At 36.9% G+C, this 22,750-nt stretch overlaps 1 protein-coding gene across 4 annotated transcripts in view; it reads right to left on the reverse strand.

The window, feature by feature from the left end:
* Window positions 1-387: 387 nt before the first annotated feature.
* Window positions 388-22,750, reverse strand: part of LOC135682717 (histone deacetylase 4) — a 55,386-nt gene continuing 33,023 nt past the window's right edge. For 3 of the 4 annotated variants that reach the window (XM_065197721.2, XM_065197724.2, XM_065197725.2), the window contains 21 exons: window positions 21,141-21,202; window positions 20,097-20,243; window positions 18,204-18,283; window positions 16,995-17,126; window positions 15,437-16,588; window positions 14,569-14,618; window positions 14,379-14,428; window positions 13,095-13,147; window positions 11,253-11,306; window positions 10,408-10,461; window positions 9,778-9,833; window positions 9,217-9,304; window positions 8,703-8,822; window positions 8,008-8,065; window positions 7,352-7,391; window positions 5,762-5,880; window positions 5,223-5,292; window positions 4,919-4,982; window positions 3,631-3,715; window positions 2,626-2,770; window positions 388-2,214 (listed from right to left, as the gene is read on the reverse strand). In XM_065197721.2, coding sequence (XP_065053793.2) covers window positions 2,181-2,214; window positions 2,626-2,770; window positions 3,631-3,715; window positions 4,919-4,982; window positions 5,223-5,292; window positions 5,762-5,880; window positions 7,352-7,391; window positions 8,008-8,065; window positions 8,703-8,822; window positions 9,217-9,304; window positions 9,778-9,833; window positions 10,408-10,461; window positions 11,253-11,306; window positions 13,095-13,147; window positions 14,379-14,428; window positions 14,569-14,618; window positions 15,437-16,588; window positions 16,995-17,126; window positions 18,204-18,283; window positions 20,097-20,243; window positions 21,141-21,202 — 2,713 coding nt within the window. In that variant the 3' untranslated portion in view covers window positions 388-2,180. The remainder of the gene's footprint in view (window positions 2,215-2,625; window positions 2,771-3,630; window positions 3,716-4,918; window positions 4,983-5,222; window positions 5,293-5,761; window positions 5,881-7,351; window positions 7,392-8,007; window positions 8,066-8,702; window positions 8,823-9,216; window positions 9,305-9,777; window positions 9,834-10,407; window positions 10,462-11,252; window positions 11,307-13,094; window positions 13,148-14,378; window positions 14,429-14,568; window positions 14,619-15,436; window positions 16,589-16,994; window positions 17,127-18,203; window positions 18,284-20,096; window positions 20,244-21,140; window positions 21,203-22,750) is intronic. The other variant, XM_065197723.2, reaches the window with a different exon arrangement.

The raw sequence follows: 22,750 nt of genomic DNA on the forward strand, positions 1-22,750 counted from the left end.
GAATTAGAAAATTTTCAGCAACTACGTCGGTCTAGCATGCTAGAGGGTTTCCTCGATTTTCCGTGATTAAAAAGTCATCGATTTCCAAAGATGGATTTTCTGAATTTAGGCCCGAGTCCGAAATTCACCCACGCCAGTAATGTACTGTGTTGCGTTGAAAAACAACCAACGCAACTCAACAGAACTCAAACGTCATGGATACCTCCAAATTTTGTAAATTCTAGACTGCAATGCTTCCATATGCATGGATAGAGCTGTTTGGACAATCAAGCAAGCATTTGACAGCCTTTCGCTAATTTTTGGAAACGCATCCCCTAAATTATTGCTGCCTTACATTGAAATTGTTCTTACAACTACAGTAGGGAAACTTTCATCACAAAATAGTCATTTTTCAGTTGCAAAAACGATATTTTTGCATCAAAATTACACGAAAGAAGGACATACTGAAGAATTCTACTAAAAAGAACAAAGGGTATGACGAAAAACTTCGAACGGTAGCAGTGGGTGTTAGTTACTGTGACAATAAATATGAGAATATTAAAATAGCAAACATAGTCTAAAAACCTACGACATAGTGACAAAATTGACTTTCTCTAAAATGCAAATAAAAATGAGGACCTCTTCTAAAGGATGGCTCCCACACTTCCCTTGTTTCCCAAAAATAAAAATAAGCAAACTAATTCGGAGGGTATGGCCTAGAATTAGTTATTTTGTGATATTCCACTCCAGGAACATCTCTCTTGTTGCAATTTTTAGTGGGTTCCTACAAAAATCTCTTTGGCGTGTGATATTTAGCAATAAAACAAGCAAAAAGCCCTGGAGTGGCCTGAATATAACGAGCTTAGCGCAAAAAGAAATGCACATTAAATCGATGCATGTCAGTCCATTTTGCATGTTGTTTTTGCACCTACATTTCTAAATGAACAACACCCATTAATATTTCAGAAATTCTTCAAGCACCTAAGCGTGTTCATATGACAATTTAAACCTGAAACTGCAGGGATTCAGTTCCGTGGTAGGCCTACATTCCCCTCAATTTTAGACGCATAAAAAGCTTATCAATTTCAATTGTATCCAGTGGCAGACACTTGGGGGGGGCGAGGGGCGGCGACCGTCCCCCAATACTTTGGAGGACAATGGTCTTTTGTTGTAAAACAATGGGAAATATGACGTCATCTTATTAAAACAATAGGCTTGCCCCCCAATATTTGATCAAGTGTCCGCCCCTGATTGTATCTAACTAAGAATAAACCTTGTTTGTATTCCACTGAGAAGAGGCGCATGCTACTTTGAATGAGGTTTTTTCCCCAGAGGATGAGTATTTAATCTCAAGAGAAACTAATTATAAAATGTACCAAAATGAAAGCAAGACTTTCCTAGCAGCGTTCCTTCCAAATGTTGTCATACTTTTATACACAATTTTGGTAATAACGAGAGTTGGAGGTCAAACTGTTGACATGAAACTACAACTCAACTTCTAATGGTAGGATACGATTACATATTTACAAATGTAAATCTATGGAATATAAAGTTTAAGTAGCAGGCAGTGCACTTTTGGATGCGTGAATCTTGCACCATGTGATGGAACAACGTCATATCTGCCTTCTCGAAGCGATTGCGTTATAAACGGGGGACAGCAATAAAAAACAGCACATATATGCATTTCAATTTTTAGAAACTGTTTTGCACATCAGAAAAGGATGGGGGGGACTGTGCTTTGATATGTTATAGGTATCGCTAATGCTATTTAATGTTGATATGATACCCAGCCCATGTAAAGGACGTTATCAGGTGAAGTGCAAATGGATTGGGAGTGGGGGTTGGGGGGGGGGGTCAAAATGAGTGCTTATTCAAAATCTAACATTAATAATTGGCAACATATTTCAGTTGATGAGACAGGCAGCAGGGGATAAATTAACTTTAAACATATGTTACTATACACAATTCAATGTTTGAAGAATTGTTATTTTCTTAAAGCGGAAGAGTTACAAAGAACATTAAATTTAAATTGATTCAAATGGCTCCGTTAAACCATACGTCTATTGTCATTGTTCATTGTTTCATGTTACGAGTAGCTCTTGATAACAGGGAACTCTTGAAGCAGAGAACAGGCTGTTGCAGAAACATAGGCCTACTGAGCTGCCATTCTATAATCTAGAACTTCTGATTAATTCTGACCATTAATTTTGTTCCATGGGTTCTTCTTTGCTCACGCTGAAAAGGAATGGAAATTTTGCTAAAATTCAACGATTTCTGCATAAGGTATAGTGAAGAATTTCTGATTGGCAATTTTATGAAATGGGACATCGATACCTTGAGTAAAACTTGCACAGATTTTAGCGAACAAAAATACTCCAAAAACTTGCTTACTAACGAGGAAATTTTGTGCTTAGAGTAACATCGGTGCTCGTGCCGGAAAAAATCCTGGTATCCAATGAAGAATGCCTTTAATTCCTATTGTTTTCAAACAATGGTGCCACAAATACCTCTATCCTTTCTACAGTACCTCAAATGCAATTCAACTATAACACTGAATAGTCTAGAGGACACCCCTAAAATTATCGAGCACTATATTGGAGTACCAGAGGCTGACACCAGCATGCAAATGTCATCAAAAACGCTTACCGTGCAGTGCCTCTTACGATGCCTTGCATTGACAAAGAGGCCAGGGCATTTACCGTTTCAGTCTCTTCTTTTTCCAGTCTTTCTGCTTCTTGTTGTGGTTTTGCAACTTGGGTTGCAATTCGTTTGATTATTGGCCAAAATTTGCCTGGAACACGAGAAATTATCGAATCAGTTCCATTAGAGATGCAACGTTGTTTAAAAAGTCCAAAAGAGCAAGCAAAAACTGCTCATGCCAAAAAACAACAAATTTCATAAATATCTAAGCTCATGACAAGCAATGTTTGATTCGTAAGTTGGTATCTTTTCAGCAACAGATTTCAGGAAAGGATTCAAGAAACTGAAATGAATGAAAATTTGTAGAATCTACAGACTTTACAATCTGTTTGGCATGATGGAATCTGGCTAGAGGGGAGGAATTAGGAGCCACTATTCGATTTCCCAGGTCCGTTAGCTACCTGGCCCAAGTTTTCGATGAATGCATACCAGTAAATGCAGCCTAAAGCGACAAATCAGGAAAAATCTACTTTGCAGGGAGTGGACAACTTTCTACGCTAAAATTGTCAGTATTTTGGTTTAACAGTATTGCGAAGAGCATTAAGTGCAAATAGTTTCCAAAGAGTTATAACAAAGCTAGCCAGCCCCTGTCTTCCACTTATGAATGACAAAACGATCAATCCTGAAAGATCGTTTGTTGGCTATGACGAACCCGAAAGAACAAAAATCCACTGATGACAGAAAGATTAAGGGTCAAGTCTAATGTAAATGCACTTCCAACCAAAGAAAGAAAAAAAATCAATACAAGCATGCTTTGTATAAAGATGCCATGATCCCAGAAATAAATGAACAAAGTGAAGGATTTGATTCGAGCAAGTAACCGTAATCCTATAACTCTTATAGAATTTAATATAGAACAAAAAGATGATTAAATCTGATCACGAAAAGGAAACAATTCTACTTTGACAGAAGTAGGTTTCTATAAAGATAAAAGGTTTCCTTAAAACCTACTTTGGACATCAACGACTCTTTCTAAAGATTTTACAGCGTTTGGATTCGGCCTAGTAACCAAACTCTCTTCTCGCATCTCTGGGATCTAAAAGAAAACAGAACGATGTTAGTGTCCTTATGATATATAAAAACAGGGTGAATGGTTTACGACTTTCTGGCACTAGACAGCAGGGTACAGAAACTACCATGATAAAGTCAAAATTTAAAAAGGTAATGCCATGTTGGAAAAATTAAAGGAAAATGCCAGCTTCAATTCTCGAGGAGATAGTCTTAGGTAAGCGCCCCTTGATATGTCAAAAAGGCTATTCACTGTAGGCCCTCGCAGAAGGCTCCTAGCAGTAGGTCTCTCGCAGTAGGCCCCTCACAGTAGGTCCTTCGCAATAACTTTTTACGGTAGCCTTCCCGTGGTAGGCCATTCGAGGAAATTCTTCAATGGCTTTGCTACCAAAGGTGTGTCCCCATTCATCCATGGGTGGAAATTAGGCTCGACGTCTAATGCCACGCTCGAGACGGAATGCGAGCTTTTTAGTAGGGGAGTTGTCCCCGGACCCCTAAGCATCGTGCAACTTGAAGTTAGCAAGAGGAGAATCGATTAACATTGCAACATCTACGCTTTATTATGACAAATGAATACTGTTTATTTATTTCACATGTAAGTTAAAATTTGCTGAAAAATTGGGAGGATGTTTTATCTCTGAGATGGATGATCTATTTTGAAATGACCTCGTTATCATCCTATTATAAACAATCTTTCGTTATTTTGTGTTGACCTTTTCTCTTCTTGTTTAGATATCATTTCGCACAGCTGCCTTGAATACATCAAAATGATCTCCTTGCCATGAAAATTTCCACTGGTTGCTTGTACCATAACTCTCTTAAGTCTAATACTTTTTCTACGCGCAACAGTTAAACTGACCTCTAACTACTTTGTGGGCTTTTAAGTTCTAAAGATAACCTTCATGGCAGAAATTTTGATTTGAAATTTGATTTGACTCGTGTAGACACTAAAGGTTTATGATATAAACAGCAGCGTAAAGGTTTAGCGGTAACATATTGGTCAAAGAGGCACTTGGATAAAAAATTCAATCTAAGTTTTGCACTTTGCCGTTAATTTTCCCACTTCTTAGTGCAATCTTGAATTTTTCGGTAAAAATGTTGATAAATTGACCAGAAAGTATCTGTATTACTGGTAAAACAACCCAAGGATTAAAGCCACTTTTACGATAGATAAGAGAAAGAAAGCGGCGAGAAGTAAAAACCTGCTCAAAACATTTATAAGTTCCCTCACCTCTTCGCCAAGCAATGCACGCATGCATCCCTCTGCGGAGTCACATAAAGATGGCAAATTATACCTAGAAAATAAGAAAGGAAATTCTCGTTTTATACAGTATTAATCTTGTTTTATACAGCATTACATAAAAAACATTCTAATACAAAGGTTTTTTGAAAGATTAAGCAAACAATATAAATCTTGTGTGATTAAAGCTTGTGATACATTCATTTGTGGTACACTTCCTGAAGCAAAGGACTCTCTGAGGTAATACTAAAAAATTACACAAGTTTGTAATAAAAACAGTCCAGCGACAACTTACCCTCCTTCCAGAGACAAAACCACCCTTCCATTGGCAAGTGACATTATCTTTTTTGTCATGTATGCATAACCTATAACATTGAGCAGGAATCGGTCAAGATAACTCTACCTCATTCTATAATTATAACAAAATTAGTAAAAACGATCGTAGACTATCACTCCATTTAAAAATTCACATGGCCCTGTTGCCTTACGGGAATGAATCCAGGGGCGTAGCTAGGGGGGGTGTAGGGGGTGTAACACCCCCCAAATCGTCATGAAATCGTCAGTAAGTCTTCAGTTTTTCTACAAAACTCTTAGTTTATCGGTAAAATCGTGTATAAATAGGTGAAATAGTACTTAAATTCTTCTCAATCTATGTTTTCGTCGGTAAATTTTCTATTGATGACCCTACACCCCCTAATCTGGAAGGTCAAGCGACGTCACTGAATGAATCCTTCACACAGTGATCTTTAGACAAATAAGTCAATAGTGTTTTGATGAAATCCTTCAAAAGTTGTACTTCGGAATAAGCACTTCATTAAATAATACGTCACTCACATTGGGGCGTGACATGATATCCTCCGAGCTGTGGACTATGACCAGCCGCTGCGTCAAATCCAGCAGATACAAGAATTATATCCGGGCAGAACTCCTTTGCGATTGGAAATACCAGCGTTCTATAATAAACGATACAGAAATGATAAAGTCTGATTCCTACAGTCATGTTCACTTCAATTAACAACATCTGACAGTTTTTAGGTAAACATCGCGTCTCTCATGGACAGGTTGTCTAATAAGAGTTTTGAAGATGTTAAAATTCATTTGATTTGCCTTGCCAATGCTCTCGCATCAAACTTTGCATTTAGAACTTTGTAAATATCAGAGTTCCATTTATTTGAAAACAGGAAACATTTTGAGTCACACCAAAGATATGTCGTCTGACACTTTTCAGAGTAAAAACGTCAGAATGGAGATCAAATGTTTGCATTTTTCAATACCATTTTGAAGTGTTGTACCATCCAAACATTGCTTGTGTAAATTCTATGTATCTAGTTAAAAAAATTGACCCCGTAGAAGGCGACTCTCGATTAAAAAAACTCCCTAAATCAGTTTGGTACATCATTTCTTTAATTGTTTGTCATTTCTAAACGACAAAGTTTGATGAAGTGTCGTGTTGAGCTGAATATTATATTACAAAAAGAAAACGAAAATTAGTTTTACTGCCGATTCTCTATGGACTTCCAATGGTACCCCAAACGGGGGTGTAAGGGTGAATAAATGATCACGTTACTTCAATCTTTACCCCAACCTGTCATGGAGCATCTAGTTACTTATAAATGAATCAAACAGATATAGTATTTCATTTCAACGTGCAAACTAAAGATCTTTTAATCGGTTCGAGTGTGTGGCTGGGCTCTTGAGTGTTGAAATAGATGAAAAAATGATGATGGTAGAGCCAAAATTTTATGGGGATTCCCTTTCTTGTTGAAAATAGTCCAAAGTCCGCCTACGGGAAGACAGTTTCGTGAAGCCTATCATCCATGATTTGAAGCAACTTACATAAAGCAAATGTTGTGGTTGTTAGCTCCTTATCTTTTTGGATGGGGGGGGGGGGGGGGAAGGAGAGGGGATGATCAGAAAAAATAATTACCGATCCCCACTGGCCCTAAATCTTTCTTAATGTCAAACTAACTCAAGTAACATTTTAGAGAAAATTTGTAACTGTGGCATGCAATCGAAGAATGCTTGTGGTAATATAATATTCAGTAATATAATATTCAGTAATATAATATTCAGTAATATAATATTCAGTAATATAATATTCAGCTCTTAACAAATCCACTGAGGGCAACAAAATCTCGTAGCAACTAAAGCACGCTGGCATGAATAAACAGAAAAGTAAGACATGAAAGATACTAGGGTTAAAAATAAGTATGAGTTTGGATCTATTGATACAAATAATCTGACTACTGAAACAAATTATATTATTTCCTTCCTAAAATACTTGACTACTAAGGACGACAACTGAAATGAACGGGAGAAAAAACTTTCTCTTATCTTGCTTACATCTTACAAAAGTACTGTCTGTCATTAGCCTTGTTCAGTAACTTAAAAACAGAAAATCAATTGCTAGCATTTTCATCTTACCTGAAAGCTGCGAGATACTCTGGATCTCCGACGGGTGGATCTAAAATATACACCAATATTTGAATAACGCACTGCGCATGAAAGATGGGAGAAAAAGAAGATTTTAACGTGCCAACGTAAAGCATGGAAAGACTAAGTTTTATTGCATCAAACGTGACGATTTCATGCATGGGTAGGGAATTGATTACTGAGATTTTATTCCACATTTTACATTTATATGGCACAAATGATTTATGGTAGAGTAGAAAACAAAAATCAGATATTTAGAAGACTATCGTTTAGAATTTCTATGCATGCTGAAATATGGCTCTGGATAAAATGATGGCCATCCTTCACTAGGGTAATTTGAGACCGTTTCTTCTTTGACTGGCAACAAATTTTGGGCAAGGCTGTTTTTTGGGATGTTTTGATGCGAGAGTGATAATTTTTCAAGTAAAACCAAAATGATTTTTTGCAATAAGTCTGAAATACATCTGACATCAAAGTAACACTTGAGCCTAAGAAGCTGGATTCTAAAAATTTTCGACAGTACCATTATGGTATTATTGTCTACTCGTAACAAACCCTAGCTCCAGCCATGATAACTGACCTAGAATTAGTAAATAACTTTGATAAACTAACGGACAGCTTTATTCTCTTGCATTATTTCATCTTACCTAAACCTCCACTGAGAGCAACGTTGACGTTATAGCCCATACCGATACCTGCACCACACTGAAAAAAAAATTTATCATGATAAATCAACGAAATCAAATTTTATTTAGAAATATCCTTCTAAATCGAATTGGAGACAATATTCTGTGTGAACAGCAATCCAAAGTAAACATAAACTTTTAACACATAAGAACTTGGAATTTTCAATTCCTACATAGTCCAAACATAATTTCAATTCTTTCAATTCCAAACAGTCTCTTGCTAGATGCTGGCGTACACTGATTGGTCAAAATTGAACCAAGCATAGACCCCCTTCCTCCTTATTTGGTATTTTCATACGTTGTTGGGAAATACCGAGTAAGACCACGTGTTCCTACCTAGCTTTAGAGGGTCGTTTTAGAACACTGAGAAGCTGTACTTATCGAGCAGTTCACTGGTCCTTCCTCGCAATGTGACCATATCTCGTGATTCCTACGCCTTGAAATACAAGAAGATGGCGACTCTCTTCACTCTTAGTGAAAGTATGGTCACTGCAGGAACTTGAACCCAAGACCCTTAAACCTATATCCGAAACTCTAACAAATGAACCATCCTTAAGAGTAAGATGAGAATCACTCTTTACAATCCATTTATAATCCGACATGTCAGGCATTTTGCAGCGATCAAAAGATTCTAACGGGAATAAAAAAATCCTTACCTCTTCCGGTTTTCCAGTTCCAGGAAAAAAGGTCCCGTCATCGTGGCGATGAATAGATATATAGAGGACATGATCGTCGTCATAAAACATTTGTTGTGTTCCATTCCCATGATGAATATCCTGCATGAAAAGAAAATTTATAATAAATTCCAAATCTAGAATTTAACAATAAAATATTAAGTTAATAACAGTAAAATCTATGAAATCGCTCATCAATTTCATACCAAAAGAAAATTTCAATCTTTAAATTTTTCATGACAAACACATAAAAATCTTATTAGAATTCTACTATCTTATTAATTCAATTTTATTAATCATCATTATTAGAATCGTCTACAGAGAATATTTACAGAGGACCCAGGTTTGGGTTAAAAGTATATATATATCAAACGATAAAAACTTCATAAATGTTCCATATGATCACACGACATCATATCTAAATTTGAGCGGATCGTCATCTCAAGTGCGGCCTATAACTTCAGGCCATTCAGTAAGGAAGGCAAAGAACTCTTACCCAATCAACAATCAGGATACGTTCCACAGCAAGCTTCATTCGAAGAAGTCTAGCAGCGATAGCGACATTGTTGAAGTAGCAAAATCCCCTGGAAATTTAAAGGATGAGTTTGAAGAACTTTTATCGAATTGCAAGTTTCTTAATGGGATGGCATAAGTTTGATGCAGTTGGCTAACATATTATTGTGCTAACAATCTCTTCAACTCTATCATTCTATTCCATTCTTTCAATACTTGAAGCAATACATTAAAAAATCCTAATTAAAAATAATATTTTTCATGGGGATTGTTGAAAATCTCTTCAATTGATTGAGAGCAGATATTTCTTGCGAAAAACATTTTTTTTACAAGCTAAAAAATGAATTCCTGATATAACAGCTAGAAGCCGCAGGGTAGGAGATGAAGAATTGTGACTTTAGAGAAAAGCATTGAGATTCCCTTTGCGTTAAAATACTAGGTTTAAAAAATGAGAGACAGCCTCCATACAATGTGATGCCAAAAGCATATTGGAAAACAAAAATTGAAATCAATGGTATTTTATGATAGAAAAGGTTTTACTAACATTGCTTGGTGAGCCTCGGCATGATGCCCCGGAGGTCGAACAATGGCAAATCCATTCTTAAAATTGAAGAAGACAGCATCAACAATTGTGTATATTGAGAACGCGATAAAAAGTGATGTTCAATGCAGAGATGCCTGCTAAGAGGAGTCTAGCAGTTACTGCCTGGAACGCTTGCTATTGCGTTGTATTGTAGGTGGGGGGTGGGGGGGGGGGGGTGATGCACATTTCACAAGATAAAAATATCCAAACAGCTTACAACCTGACATTTTTTTTTGGGTCTACAAGAAACTCATCTAAATGCTACGAGAAATAATATCTTCACGGTTCCAGAGTAATTTTCTTTACATAAACTGAAACTTAACAAGACAGAACATAGTAACAAGAATATAACACAGGGAGAATGAGAACAAACTGCAAACCTGTGGCTTAAACACTTAACATAAAACCTATACAGGAAAAGTTTCTTTAAACATGCCAGTAAATCTAAAATGCGGGAAGGCGGGAAGGCTCTTCCATGATTTTGGGAATTTGCTCACAAGACACTTTAAATGAAAATTTCCACCGATACCTTTTCTGCGAAGTATAATTTCTAAAAAAAATAGAAACCTCCCGGATGGAAGTTTTATTTACCTTCAGTTCTCCTGTTGCTACTTTCATCGACAGCTCAATCACACTGCCAGCAGCCTAAAAGAGAAAATAAAATCTGAAAAAAAGTCTATCCATAAACTCAAAATTATGAACTTCTAAAGAGTCTTTCATCAAGCGGAAAATACATAACTTCAAAAACAGTGGTCAGGAGGTTCGAACGAAATCTTTAAAATAGGAAGAGTCTTTCACGATGCACAAACAAGCAGACGATAACAAAAAGTACAGCTGGCGAGTTTCTTAAATCTGTTTCTTAAACATAATCACGGTTTTAAGACAGAAAATTTTATCCTTACACATCAAATATAACTCTGAGCAGTAAATTTATTTTTAGAGGGTTCATACAAGAGTAAGTATGGAGGAGGGAGACTAACTAAGCATTTAAATGTGGGTATTTTAGATAGAAGCAGTTTTATAAAGCAAACTGGATAAAGAAAAAGGAAAGGGGAATCAATAGGAAGGAGCACAAAAAAATTCGTTAAGCTAGGGAGTTCTGAGAACAGTCTGAAAAAAGAAGGTCAACACATCAAAGCAAAGATAAAAAATGCAGTTAAATTGCAAAAATTGAAATATTTGCACCAGTTTAATTGCATTTTCAATAACGAAGCACGAAGCAAGAAGAAGTTCTAGAAAAAATATTTCGATTAATGGTTGGGGGATTAAAATTTAATAAAAAAAAGAAAATTTAGTTTATTTCAACGAGAAGCACCGAAAAGTCTTTTCACACTAAGCAGAACTCTAAACATCTATTGTCTGCAGTAGAAACTAAAAGTTTAAAAAAATTAGTGTTAGTTTATATAATTTATCAGTAAGGTTTATAAAATGCATACCATCCTTGCAGCATTTGCACTATGGGATTCGTTCCAAATGGTATCAGCATCGACCTTTAAAAAAGAGTTTCAACTTCATTTGAAAATTGTTCTGATGAACGTGATGATGGAGTGTTCAGGCGGAATAGCACCAACAAGGGGAGAGAAATTAAGTGCTTATGGAACTTCTAATTAAACTCATTATAAACTTAATCGAAGAACACACGATAGAAGAATTGACTTCTTAATCCGTTATCTGTTTTTAAAAACGAAATTAAAGTACAGAGTTCCTAAGCAATAGCGCCATAAAAATCCATTTTTAGATTTCTTTTTATTTTGGACCCATAACCTGAAAAGGCATCAGTTACATGTGCAAATTCAGTTGAATGCGTTACAAATTGGCTGAGAAATGGCCATATGGGGACAGGCCCGTTCCCATCAGATCACTTTAAGTTGGGCTCGGTTCGAAACTGATGAAACAAGCCGAAATAACAGTAATCCGTTGGCAGACTTGGAATTTTTCATTGAACATATCTACCCATTCTTTAATAAACATAACTGATTTTCATGTTATCCGGTCAAAATTTAATTATTTTTTGAGTATATATTTTTGACGTCGCACTTTGAAATGCTACACTTCATGGGAAATTGGTAAAAATTATTTCTGCTAAAACTTCCCAAGATTAAAATTTGCGACAGTTTATTCCTGCAACACATCATAAAATATAAAATATTTGAAATGTTATTCCTGTAAAAATTCATATTATATGAAATTCGCGAAATGTTACCCCTACGAAATTTTATAAAATACAAAATTCTCGAAATGTTACCCCTACGAAATTTCATAAAAAACAAAATTCGCGATATGTTACCCCTACGAAACTTCATAAAAAACAAAATTCGCGAAATGTTACTGGGAAATGTCTGAAAATTAAAATCGCAATTTTTATTTTCGCCAAAAGCTAACTTCAATTGCCTGTAGAATTTCTGCGAAATAATTTGCTAATAATAAATTATTCGCTACTTTCTTTCATTGTTTAATCAATCATAAAATATCATCGAGGATCAGCGACGGGTGTTTCTTTCTCTTCTATATCTACATTTCTTTGCGGGGAAAACTGGTCCAGAGGATAATTTTGCTGTTTCAAAAGTAGTGCCAACGATTACCTCATTCATTTGCTCAACAACTCTTTGGAGCTATGCCACAAAAACCATAAGTACTGAAGATTTGGAGATATGACAATATATGACAAAAACCAAATTCGCTAAATTTTATCATCATTTACTAAGTAATTTTCGGAAAACGCGAACGTTTATTGCCACGAAATTTTAGAATCTGGTCGATTCGCGAAAGATACCTCCATCAACTTTCAGAGAAAGTTTCTTTCTTTAAAGTAGTCGAACTTTGACTTTTTTGTCCAAAACACAAGTCTCTACTTATAATCAATTAATGGCTTTGGACAAATATATTTTGTGGGCCAAAGAACTATAGAACAGACATACCAAATTTCTAATTCTAGGCTAAAACAAAAAATATCTAGATTTCGTAAAGTCCAGAAAGTAACAAAACTGTCTCCGGAACTCGTCTACTGATTACATAACAAAATTTGTCAAGTTTGGTGATTTCAAATGGGGAAGTTACGCCCAAGTTTTCTTCTCTTTGTTTACCTTGTTTTGATAAGCATTGCTATTTACAAAATGTATTGACTTTGCATTGAAAATGATAAATTGAGCTAAATAATCCCTGTGGAATAGAAGAATAAAAGGAATTTACCTTAAAAGTTTTCCCTGAGCAATACAAGAATAAAAGAAATTTACCTAAAAGAATTTCCCTGAGGGATAAGAGAGTAAAGGAAAACTTACTCCTAAACCGCCACAAGGAAGAGAACTAAAACACTTCAAAGATTGGAGGCCTCCTGAAATTTAGAAGAAATATGCGTTAAAAAGAGACGTAACAAATCCTATTTTCCCTTTTGAGTTTTTAGCAACAATGATCTTTAATTAGGATACAAAACAGGAGCACAATTTTTTATCAGCTTAAAATATATATGCATCAAAACTTGAAGATATATCACAATGATATAAAAAGTACCACAACATACTGAACATTATTTTACAAGGAAAACATGGAAGAAAAGTTGCTTGGAAGAAAACAGCAAATAACAATGAAAAGGAAATTAGTCGACATAATAAATAGCTTAATATATACTGTAAATAAAGAGATTATTCAAGGCGACGATAAGATTCAGAAATTAAAGAAACAATTGCGATATTAAACTTTAAAATACCAGAATTTAATCTAATAAATAGTTTCTAGGTAAAGGGGCCTAAGAATTTAGGGACCTAAAAAATTAGAAACATACTTTTTTTGTTGACTTAGCGCCTTTTGTCGAAAAACCTATTTTTGTCTGACAAATAAAAAATTTTCGTAACAAAATGTCCCATTAATTCTCAAGAAACACCTTTACAGTAAGGCATAAAAGAACCTAATGTCAAATTCCTTGAATCTGAAATTACTATATTCACCTTCAAAATTAAAATCTGACACTTAAAGGGAAAAGGCTGTTCTTTCCGGGGATTCACTTAAGTGCACACATAAATTAATAATTATCATCTTAAAAACTTAAATAATTAGATACAAAATACGAATTCAAAGTCATCATAAATTTTTAAATTGTGTGATAAGCAAATCAGATAAATAATTGGCAGCAGATTGGCAAATAATACGCTGGTAGATAAATTCTAGCAAATACGTCTAAACGAAGCTGAATAGAAATGCGGTGATGGGTTTAAATGTTCCCTTTAAATTTTAGCGCTATATAAAAGGGTTTGGCGACGGTCTACGATTAGCTTCATTTTATTCCATTCTACATTTCAACAAGGTGCCCCGTCAGTAAAAAAACTCTAATATTTTTGGCAGCCGCTCACTGATTTGCTTATCACACAATTTAAAAATTCATGACGACTTTGCATTAGTTTTAGTTATCTAATTATTTAAGTTAAGCGTTTTTAACGCTTAAATTGTCGCCAAACCAACTGCTTCTCAATCAAAATCACATCAAAACTATCTTAAAATGCCAATCAATTCCTTGCCACAATGGGTTTATATTCGAAAACATTTGGCAGTTATTTCAGATAAAATCTCACCTTCTTTTCTAGTGATCGCTCCACTTCCATACAGTAAAGTATGCTGTTCACTAGAATAAATAATAATTGGTGTTACTTTGTTGTGACAGATCTTAAAAATCAAAAGACGAAAATGGAAGGTGAAGGATAATTTATAGAGAATTGCTGTCGGTTAAAAAGAAGGAGGGTGGTTGGGTTGTATCATAACTACCTGTGAACCGTTTGGATTTCAGCCAAAGTTGCCTTCCTTGAACGAACACGCTGAAAACAAAGAAGTGAATGAAAAAAGAACTATAAAATATATGTGATAGATCAAACATGAAATAATCTTATTGAAATGATATTTTAGGTCTCTCACGCCAGCATTTCCTGTGCCACTCGTCATAAATTATCGCGGACCAAACTGAACATTTCTTTTATTCAAATGAAAGGCCTTATTACTGAGTCAGCATAAAGACCATCGAGAACTAAATAAATTACCGGAATACAAACGTGTGCTTTGTAATGTAACTGAACATATAAAAAATCAGAATTACCAGAAAACTAACCGAAATACCATAAAAACTAACATCAAACAACACAGATAAATAGGGCCGCCGAGAGGGGGCAAGGGGGCAAATTGCCCTAGGGCCTCGAGGTCTAGGGGGCCTCATGTATTCCGTTTTAAATGGAATTAATTGACCTTAACAAAATTATACTTTAAAAAAGTAAAGCATTTTAAACGAATGAATGAAATTGAGCCAATCTAAAGGGCGTGGTTGCAAAAATTTTCTGGGGTCTCATTATTTGCTTTTGCCCCAGGGCTTCCAAACCCTCTCGGCGGCCCTGTATGTAAATAGCAAAGAAAAAATATTAAGCCACAAGATTCAAAAGAGATAATTGAAAGGTATGACGCTTCATAAAACTTCACATCTACACCGACCCTGTCAAACACTTTGAAAATCTGCTTTCAGGAAACACGAAAAAGGAGTCACGAGATTATCGTCTTTTGATTGGCTGAAAAAGATGATTCAAAAACAAACTGATCAAATTTGTCAAACTGGTCAAAACCTTATGGTTGAAACAATGCATTCGCTCACCTCACATCTTGCAACATAACCAAGTTCTTGCAATCTCGCCCAAATACTCTGTAATCTCCCAGGATGCTCTGGATGAGGCCTCGTATCCCCGCATGTACATTGATGCTTTAACATTAGCGGATCATACACCAGGCCGCTGATGTCCGCATGCGGCATATTTCTTCGCACTGGCGGGAAGATGGGCGAGGCTTGCGTTCGCGTAGAGGTGGGCGCACTATACGTAGGGGTATCTTCTGATGTATATGCCATAGTGTAGTCTTTATTCTGTTCATTAATATATTGATTTCTATTCCGTTCTAAACGCCGTTCTAGCTCCTCAGTATCATCGCCAATTAAGCGTTCACTATCCGGTTTTTTCTCGTTATTTTTTTCGTCCACAACTAAAATGTCTTCATCCTCTTCTTCTACTTCTATATTTTGACGTTCTAGCCGCTTGAAATGCTCCTTCAAAGAGACCTGATTCAGACCCGCAGCGGCCGCGGCTGCCTGCTTCTCCTTTTGTTGAAGCATCAAGTGTTCTTTCAGGGCCATTCGAGCGCTGGCGTGATCCTTCTGACGCAATAACGGGTTCCCGGATCTGTTTTTGACCATTTCCTGCAACTGCATGTGATAGGCGTGTTGCATAAATGCTTGTTGTTGTAATAAGATATCCTCGGCATGTTTTTGTTGCATCAGTTGCAGCTGAGCTATTGTTGCCATTGGAGAGCTTTTCTCCTTACCGTGCTCCTCCGTTGAGGATGACACTGTCGACCCGTAGTACTTTCCGTAATTACTATGCAATGAGCCGTTGCCAAGGTGACTGAGCCCAGGGTACAACAGTGGAATTGTGCTGTGGTATTTCGATAGTATTTGGTATTGGGCATCTATCATTGCCTTAACGCGTGCCTGTTGCAATGCCGGCGACAAGCCATCTGTGTCCTCTAATATATCGCTTGGTACTCGCTGTGCCAGCATTTGTGGCAGTTCCTTAGGGTCTTTGCCGTGGAAAGCTAGGATCTGTGTAAGAAGGTGTTGGTTAGCGCGGTATTCCGACCACAGCAAATGAGAGTAATATGGGTGGTCAGACCGCACATGTGACAACAAGTTCGGGCTTGAACCTGACGAGAAACCAGAGACAGGCGACCAGAGACCAACCAGGTTTTTTCCTTCCTGCTGAATAAAAATTCGAGAAAAATTGCTTCGAGGAGATTCTGTCAAAAAGAAGGAACTGTGAACTTGGTGGGGCTATCAAAAACGTTACCAGATAGTCAAAGCAAAATACAGTGAAATGACCATGGAAAAATATTATTTACTTTGTGATTCAGGTAGCATCTATCCGCTAGCCGTCTTCTATTTTAGTATAGTCCATCATAACACTTATTAGTAATTTTAAGAAGGCATGTCGCTGTTGTCGTAAGAATATAATCGTAAGAATTCTAACAGATCGGATGAAAACCTATAGGTTTTGTTGGTTATACTGAAAATGGGGGATAATTCGACATGTGACAGTTTAATCTTCAAAGAATCAGGCAATTAACGTTTTTCAAATGTAGATAGAGAACTATACTTGTCTACTTACCGATGACTGGGACGGGTGCATTGTACTTCTGCTGCTCCCAAGCGAAATGTTTGGCAAGGAAGGCGATCCATACAACGGAACATGGGAGTAGTCGTGGTTGTGGCCATTATACGAATCGCGATCATTCACCTCCTAGAAAACAAATATACACTGTCATGATTGAGCCTTCTATAGGCAAAACAAATACTCAGTTATTATCGATCATACAGGGTGGGGGTATAGAAGATAAAAGTCCAGCTGAATCCCGCTGAGTCGCACGGTAAACGGAGTTAAGGAAATGGTCGTCATAGCCGCCGTGTTTATAAACGAAGCGAATCACCACACCTACGAAGGCCAAACTTCTAAAATAGAATTGTTTATTACGTCACACTTTAACTCTATAGGAGAAAGCTGCTTTTCCCGTGTTTACATCTACCATATACAGTTCTTTAATACCTAGCCATGCCAGCAACACCTCCCCTACCCGAAAAAATTGGCTGCAAAAATGTCATAAGTACAATTCACTTCTCTTGTTGAGTAGCCAAGAAAACAACGTTTCCAAAAATATTATCTTTCAGAAAACATTTGGGACACCCAAAATTCTGACAATGATGGTCGAAAATTTCCATATGTGCTCGCACATAAACAACATCAACATTCCTTGTTGATTTGATTACAGCGGTAAAACAATTTGTAAGAGAGGCAAGTAATTTATACAGAAACGATCTTAAAAATTTTGTGAGGCTATTAAAAATGACAGAAAGCCAGAAGGACGGTAACAAATCTAAAATTGGCAAGGGCACGCAAGATTGTGTCACAACTAAAAAAGGTACTGTCTTTGCACAGGGAATGCTTATATCTTAAGAAATATTTCTAAAAAAACTTTGTTGAAAACGGTGATGAGTAAAATTTTGTTGATAATTGAGTAAGCTTCACAGCCACGTATTCCATTATCTCAAGAGCGTTATCCTGAATTTGCTTCTGAACAAAAGCTGCAACATTATGGGAACTTTGAGTAGTGAAAGGGGTACTCATACGCATGAATGTAGGGTTTTTATCAATCAACTCGATTTTATTAATCGAAAGCCACCAAAGAACTTAAAAGTTTTTACTTCTAGCGGACTGCTACAGGTTCTAAAGCTTCTTTGTATTAGGCAAAATCACGGACGTTTGCAAATTTCTGATAACGTGTCTCATTTTCAAATAAGGAATGTAGATTGTTTTATATACCTCCTGCCGTCCAGCCTTTTCTGAATCTCTTAATGGCGATGAAAGTTCGCGATCATTCGGCGATTCACAAAACGGATCACCTGTCAAAAAGTGAGGATTACCAAATTGATACAAGAATCTATTGTTACAAAACGATTTTATTGTTACAAAAAGATTTTATCGTTAGAAAAAGATTTTATCGTTACAAAACATGCAAAAAAAGGCCGCTTGTAAGAGCTCATAACGCAAAAGCTGTGTGTTTGACACTAAAAGCAAAAATCAAAAGGGTGTTTCCAAAAGATAAGCCACTTAATGGGACGTGATTTTTACGACTGAAGTTGTTGACAGTGTCACCTTGGCGGGCATCTTGGTGCGGCAGATGTTCATTTCCAATAACGATCGGGATTCATAACGAGCTGGCAAGACGCGCTAGGCCCTATCCAAAATCTTTTCCAAACGTTTTCTTCAAAATTTTCGAACCCCCCCCCCCCCCCCCCTTCCACTTCTTTAACAGTTTTGAAATGTCTCGCACATAAATTCCACGTAAAGCAGTTGGAAAACGGTCACGCAAACATACGCACATCTTTTTTAGAATATATTAGGTTCGCCAGCCTTTGATTTACCTGCCTACATTATTCCTTTTTCTATCTCTCTGGTTTAAGGCCGAGCCATATCTGCTGCTTGGGGTTCAAGAGCTAGGGTTCAAAAATTGGTAGGTGGCGACGGCAAATGTAGATATATGCATTAACAGCATATTCAAGAGACAGAAAGAAATTAAAAGGAGGAAAAGAGAAAGAAGAGAGATGGATAAGAAGAAGGAGTAGAAAGATGAAATAGGGACGAATCAAGAAGAAGAAACAAAGGAGAAGAAGAAGAAGAGAGCGAAGAAAAAGAGAACGAAGAAAAAAAGGGAAAAGAAGAAAAATTGAAAGAAAAACAAGCAAACAAGTCGAAAAGAGGAAAGAAGGGGAGAACAATGAAAATTAGGATTAAGATATAGAAATAGAAAAGGATAGGAAAAGAAGAAGTAATAAAGACGAAAAAGAAGATAAAGCAAAGGAAAAGCATAAACAGTCCTAATCTAGTGATTTAGGCCCACGAAACAACAATTGAGCATAATCTTATCTGCTTCCATAAGGAGTAAAGTACTCTTGCCTTTCTAAAAAGCTTTTCTCATTTGAGTTCCAAGCAACAAGATTCCTAGAGTATCAAAAGAAGGTTGCCAGCTAAAACGGTGCCAAAAAAGTCCGGAGTAGGCTCAGCGATTTTTAGTCCCTGACCTTACCAAACATTCACCAATAGTGAGGGTAGTCGCCAGTTGCCCGTATTTCCAGGAGGTGATGTCATTCATGAGGTGATGTCAAATCAAAAGGCAGGACCAGGACACTGCTCGATAAGCAAAGCTTCTCAGTGTCCTAAAACTACCTTTGGATGCTAGGCAGAGACAAATACTAACAACCAGGGAGCAGGGGCGTAGCGTGCAGGGGGTGTGGGGGTGTCACACCCCCCAACATTTAGGGAACTCGTCGGTAGATTTACATTTTTAACAAAAGAAGTTTATGCCAAGTGAAACAAAATAATTTCTGTCGGTAAAAAACGGTTTTGCATCTCTCACACACCCCCCCTCCTCCTCCAGGGAAAAAGGTCACGATACGTCACTGCCAGGGAGGACTGATCATTCGAAGATTCAAGATAGAAAAGATTGGTGTGAATGCAGGATTCAAAATTTGCAACATTTCAACCAATATGCAATAACTTTAACTGCTTGTGTACATTTAGATACATTCCTTGAAGCTCTCTCGGGTATTACTGTCCAAAATAAAATTTCATGACGTCATCACCACATTTACTTGGGGAACAGGTATCAACAACAATTTCCAGTAACTCAAAAGTCGATTGATCATTAGATTTTACCTGGAAAAGACTTCCCAACAGGACTGTGGGCGCCGACACTTTTCTCCCTTCGTCGGAAGGCCAATGGACTGCTGGAACTTATTGTACGCTTGGAGGCAGCAACTTTATGTCGGATACGAGAACGTAATTTTAGGTTCGGCTCCGATGCTGCAATGAGAAAGAGCATTTGATAAAACGGAACACGGAACGAAGATGTTTCTAACTGCAAAAACCGCAATTTAACACGCAATGGTTGAGGAATTTTCCTCGACTTTTACGTCTAAATAACATGTAGCATTAAGAGCGTATGCTTACAAAATTCCGACATTGTTAAAACTAATTGACATTCGATTACGATCATTCAAATTATGGGGCAGCGTTTTGGGAAACGAGGATGCCAACTGAAATGTAATTCCATAGCTTTGTTAATGTAGTTAAAACAAACCCAGCATTGACAATTTTTTAAGCCTCGGATATCGCTAGAAACGTTTCTCCTTCAAAAACAAACATAAGGGACTGAATGATAAAAGGAGAGGGTATACCCGAGTTCAATGCTTCATGATATCTGTACTGCATTGCTATTGGTTGACCTGAGACTGATCACATGATGCTGCCTCGTACTGATTTTGAAAACAGGTTTCGTCAATAAACAGTTGTAAACAATATGTGCTAATATCACATGAAACTACAGTGCTCATACCTAAACTGAAGGCCCCCTACAAAGGAGCCCTATTTGCCATACTCGATGCTTTTTTGGAAAATATATAGAGATTTTGCCACTTAGAGGTAGAAGATGAATTCATAAACCCAGACAGCTTTTCAGTTCCATTTGCTACAGGCTTTGGGTTCATTTATAGCTATTATCGAAACAAAAAGGTGTGTCACAGAGCCCATGCCACCGGGGAGACCAGGGTGGCCATGCCCCCCTTCCACTTTAATGCAAAGCAAGTAGTTTTAGTGCTGCAGTAAAAGGGGAAAGAGGCATTGGCCCCCTACTTTTGCTAGCCTTGGCCCCAACTTTCAAATTCGTGGTGTGGTCCTGCGTGAGCAAATAGGGTTTATTACCTGCTTTACGAAGAGGAAAATCGTCATCTTCTGCATTTGAAGGAAGGCCCGAAGTAGCATACCTACAAGAGATACGTCAATAACATGGGTGATTGTGCTGATAGTGAAAAAGATTTTAAACTAAGCGATGTTTCAGGGTACATTTACACTGGCCTGTGTTCGCATTGCTCCTTTTCCTTTCGACCACTGATTCTGACTCTGTGAATCAAACTGTGAGTGTCCCACTACAAAGATTCAAACAAGCTTTCTGTTGTCAGCATTTCGCCATGGTACGTTGCTAATTTCCACACTACGTATCTGTGTTCATTTGATCCGTTTTCATTTGCCTGTCTTTCAAAGGGTGTTTCCAATCGAGACAGTTGTCATAGCAACATAAAGAAGCCTGAACAACGGGGGTGAAGATAAATACCCCCCTGCTCCTGTCCTTGCGAAATCAAGTAAATTTTCATAGGCATAGTGGATCCTTAACGTTTAGGAGGGTTTAGTATGGAACTTGTCCGAATATTATTGCTTCGCTGAGATAAAACTATCTAAATGGAGCCTGAAATGTGATGCCTGATTAGGGGGCTGCAGCCCCAAGCCCCTATGGCTCCTAGGCCCATGAATTTTCTCCATTTTGCAATTATTTTACCCTTTCTCCTGGCGCTTTACACTTCATGAAAGCAGGCTGCCGGGAGCATGGAATTGTGAATGCGTGCTAGAACCTACACTCATTTTTTATAAGAAACTGGCTATAAGAAACAAGTACTGGACAGTCAGTAAAAATTAAGAAACTTCAGCACTGGAAGCAAAAAAATTAAGAAACTATTAAATCGTATTATTTGTTCTATTCAAGAACAAATTCATGACATCATAATTAAGAAAATTTTAAGAAACATTGAGTATTGAAATTTCCAGAACATTAAAGACAACAGCGTTCTTTGTTTCTTATAATAAAAGTGAGTGTATATGTTTTCACCCATAGTGCGGACGGGACTTGAATAGCACAGGCGGTCTTGCGTTCTATAAATTTCTTCATTCTCCTTGAAAGGATCTTTGTTAAAATCATTTTCTTAAACAAAGTAATTATGACGATAAACTGTAATCGAATCAACATATGAAAGAATTAAACTGGCATCCATGACGACAAAAAATAATCAAGAAAAACCTTCTATAAGTTTTCAAGCCAGCAAATGACAACCAGTTCTCGTAATAGGATTACCAATATCGCATAATCAATGAATATGTTATCCTTCTAAGAGAGTGATTTAGTAAATGAAATGTAATAAGTTTCTTGCAAAATGTTTAGAAGAATGCGGGTTACTATATTTATCGCTGTAATTAACCAATGTTTATTCGTAAAGTGGGTTTTGGATTTTGAAAATATAAAAAAAGGAAGTTTGATTAAAACCACAACAATATACTCGACAATATAAGCATTCTGATTTCTAGTTTTTATTCGCTTTCAAATACAGCAAGCGAATTTTCGATACAATACCACACAGTACAGCTTGTACCGCTGCGAATTCCGTTCGACAAAATCTACCAGATGTTACTATTTAATGACTTTAGACATCAACATATTTATTCACTGTATTTCGGTCAGAATAAATTACAAGACTTCCGAGCTT

Source organism: Rhopilema esculentum, chromosome 16, assembly GCF_057945365.1.
Source record: "Rhopilema esculentum isolate cy_ngs chromosome 16, ASM5794536v1, whole genome shotgun sequence".
Lineage (NCBI taxonomy): Eukaryota > Metazoa > Cnidaria > Scyphozoa > Rhizostomeae > Rhizostomatidae > Rhopilema > Rhopilema esculentum.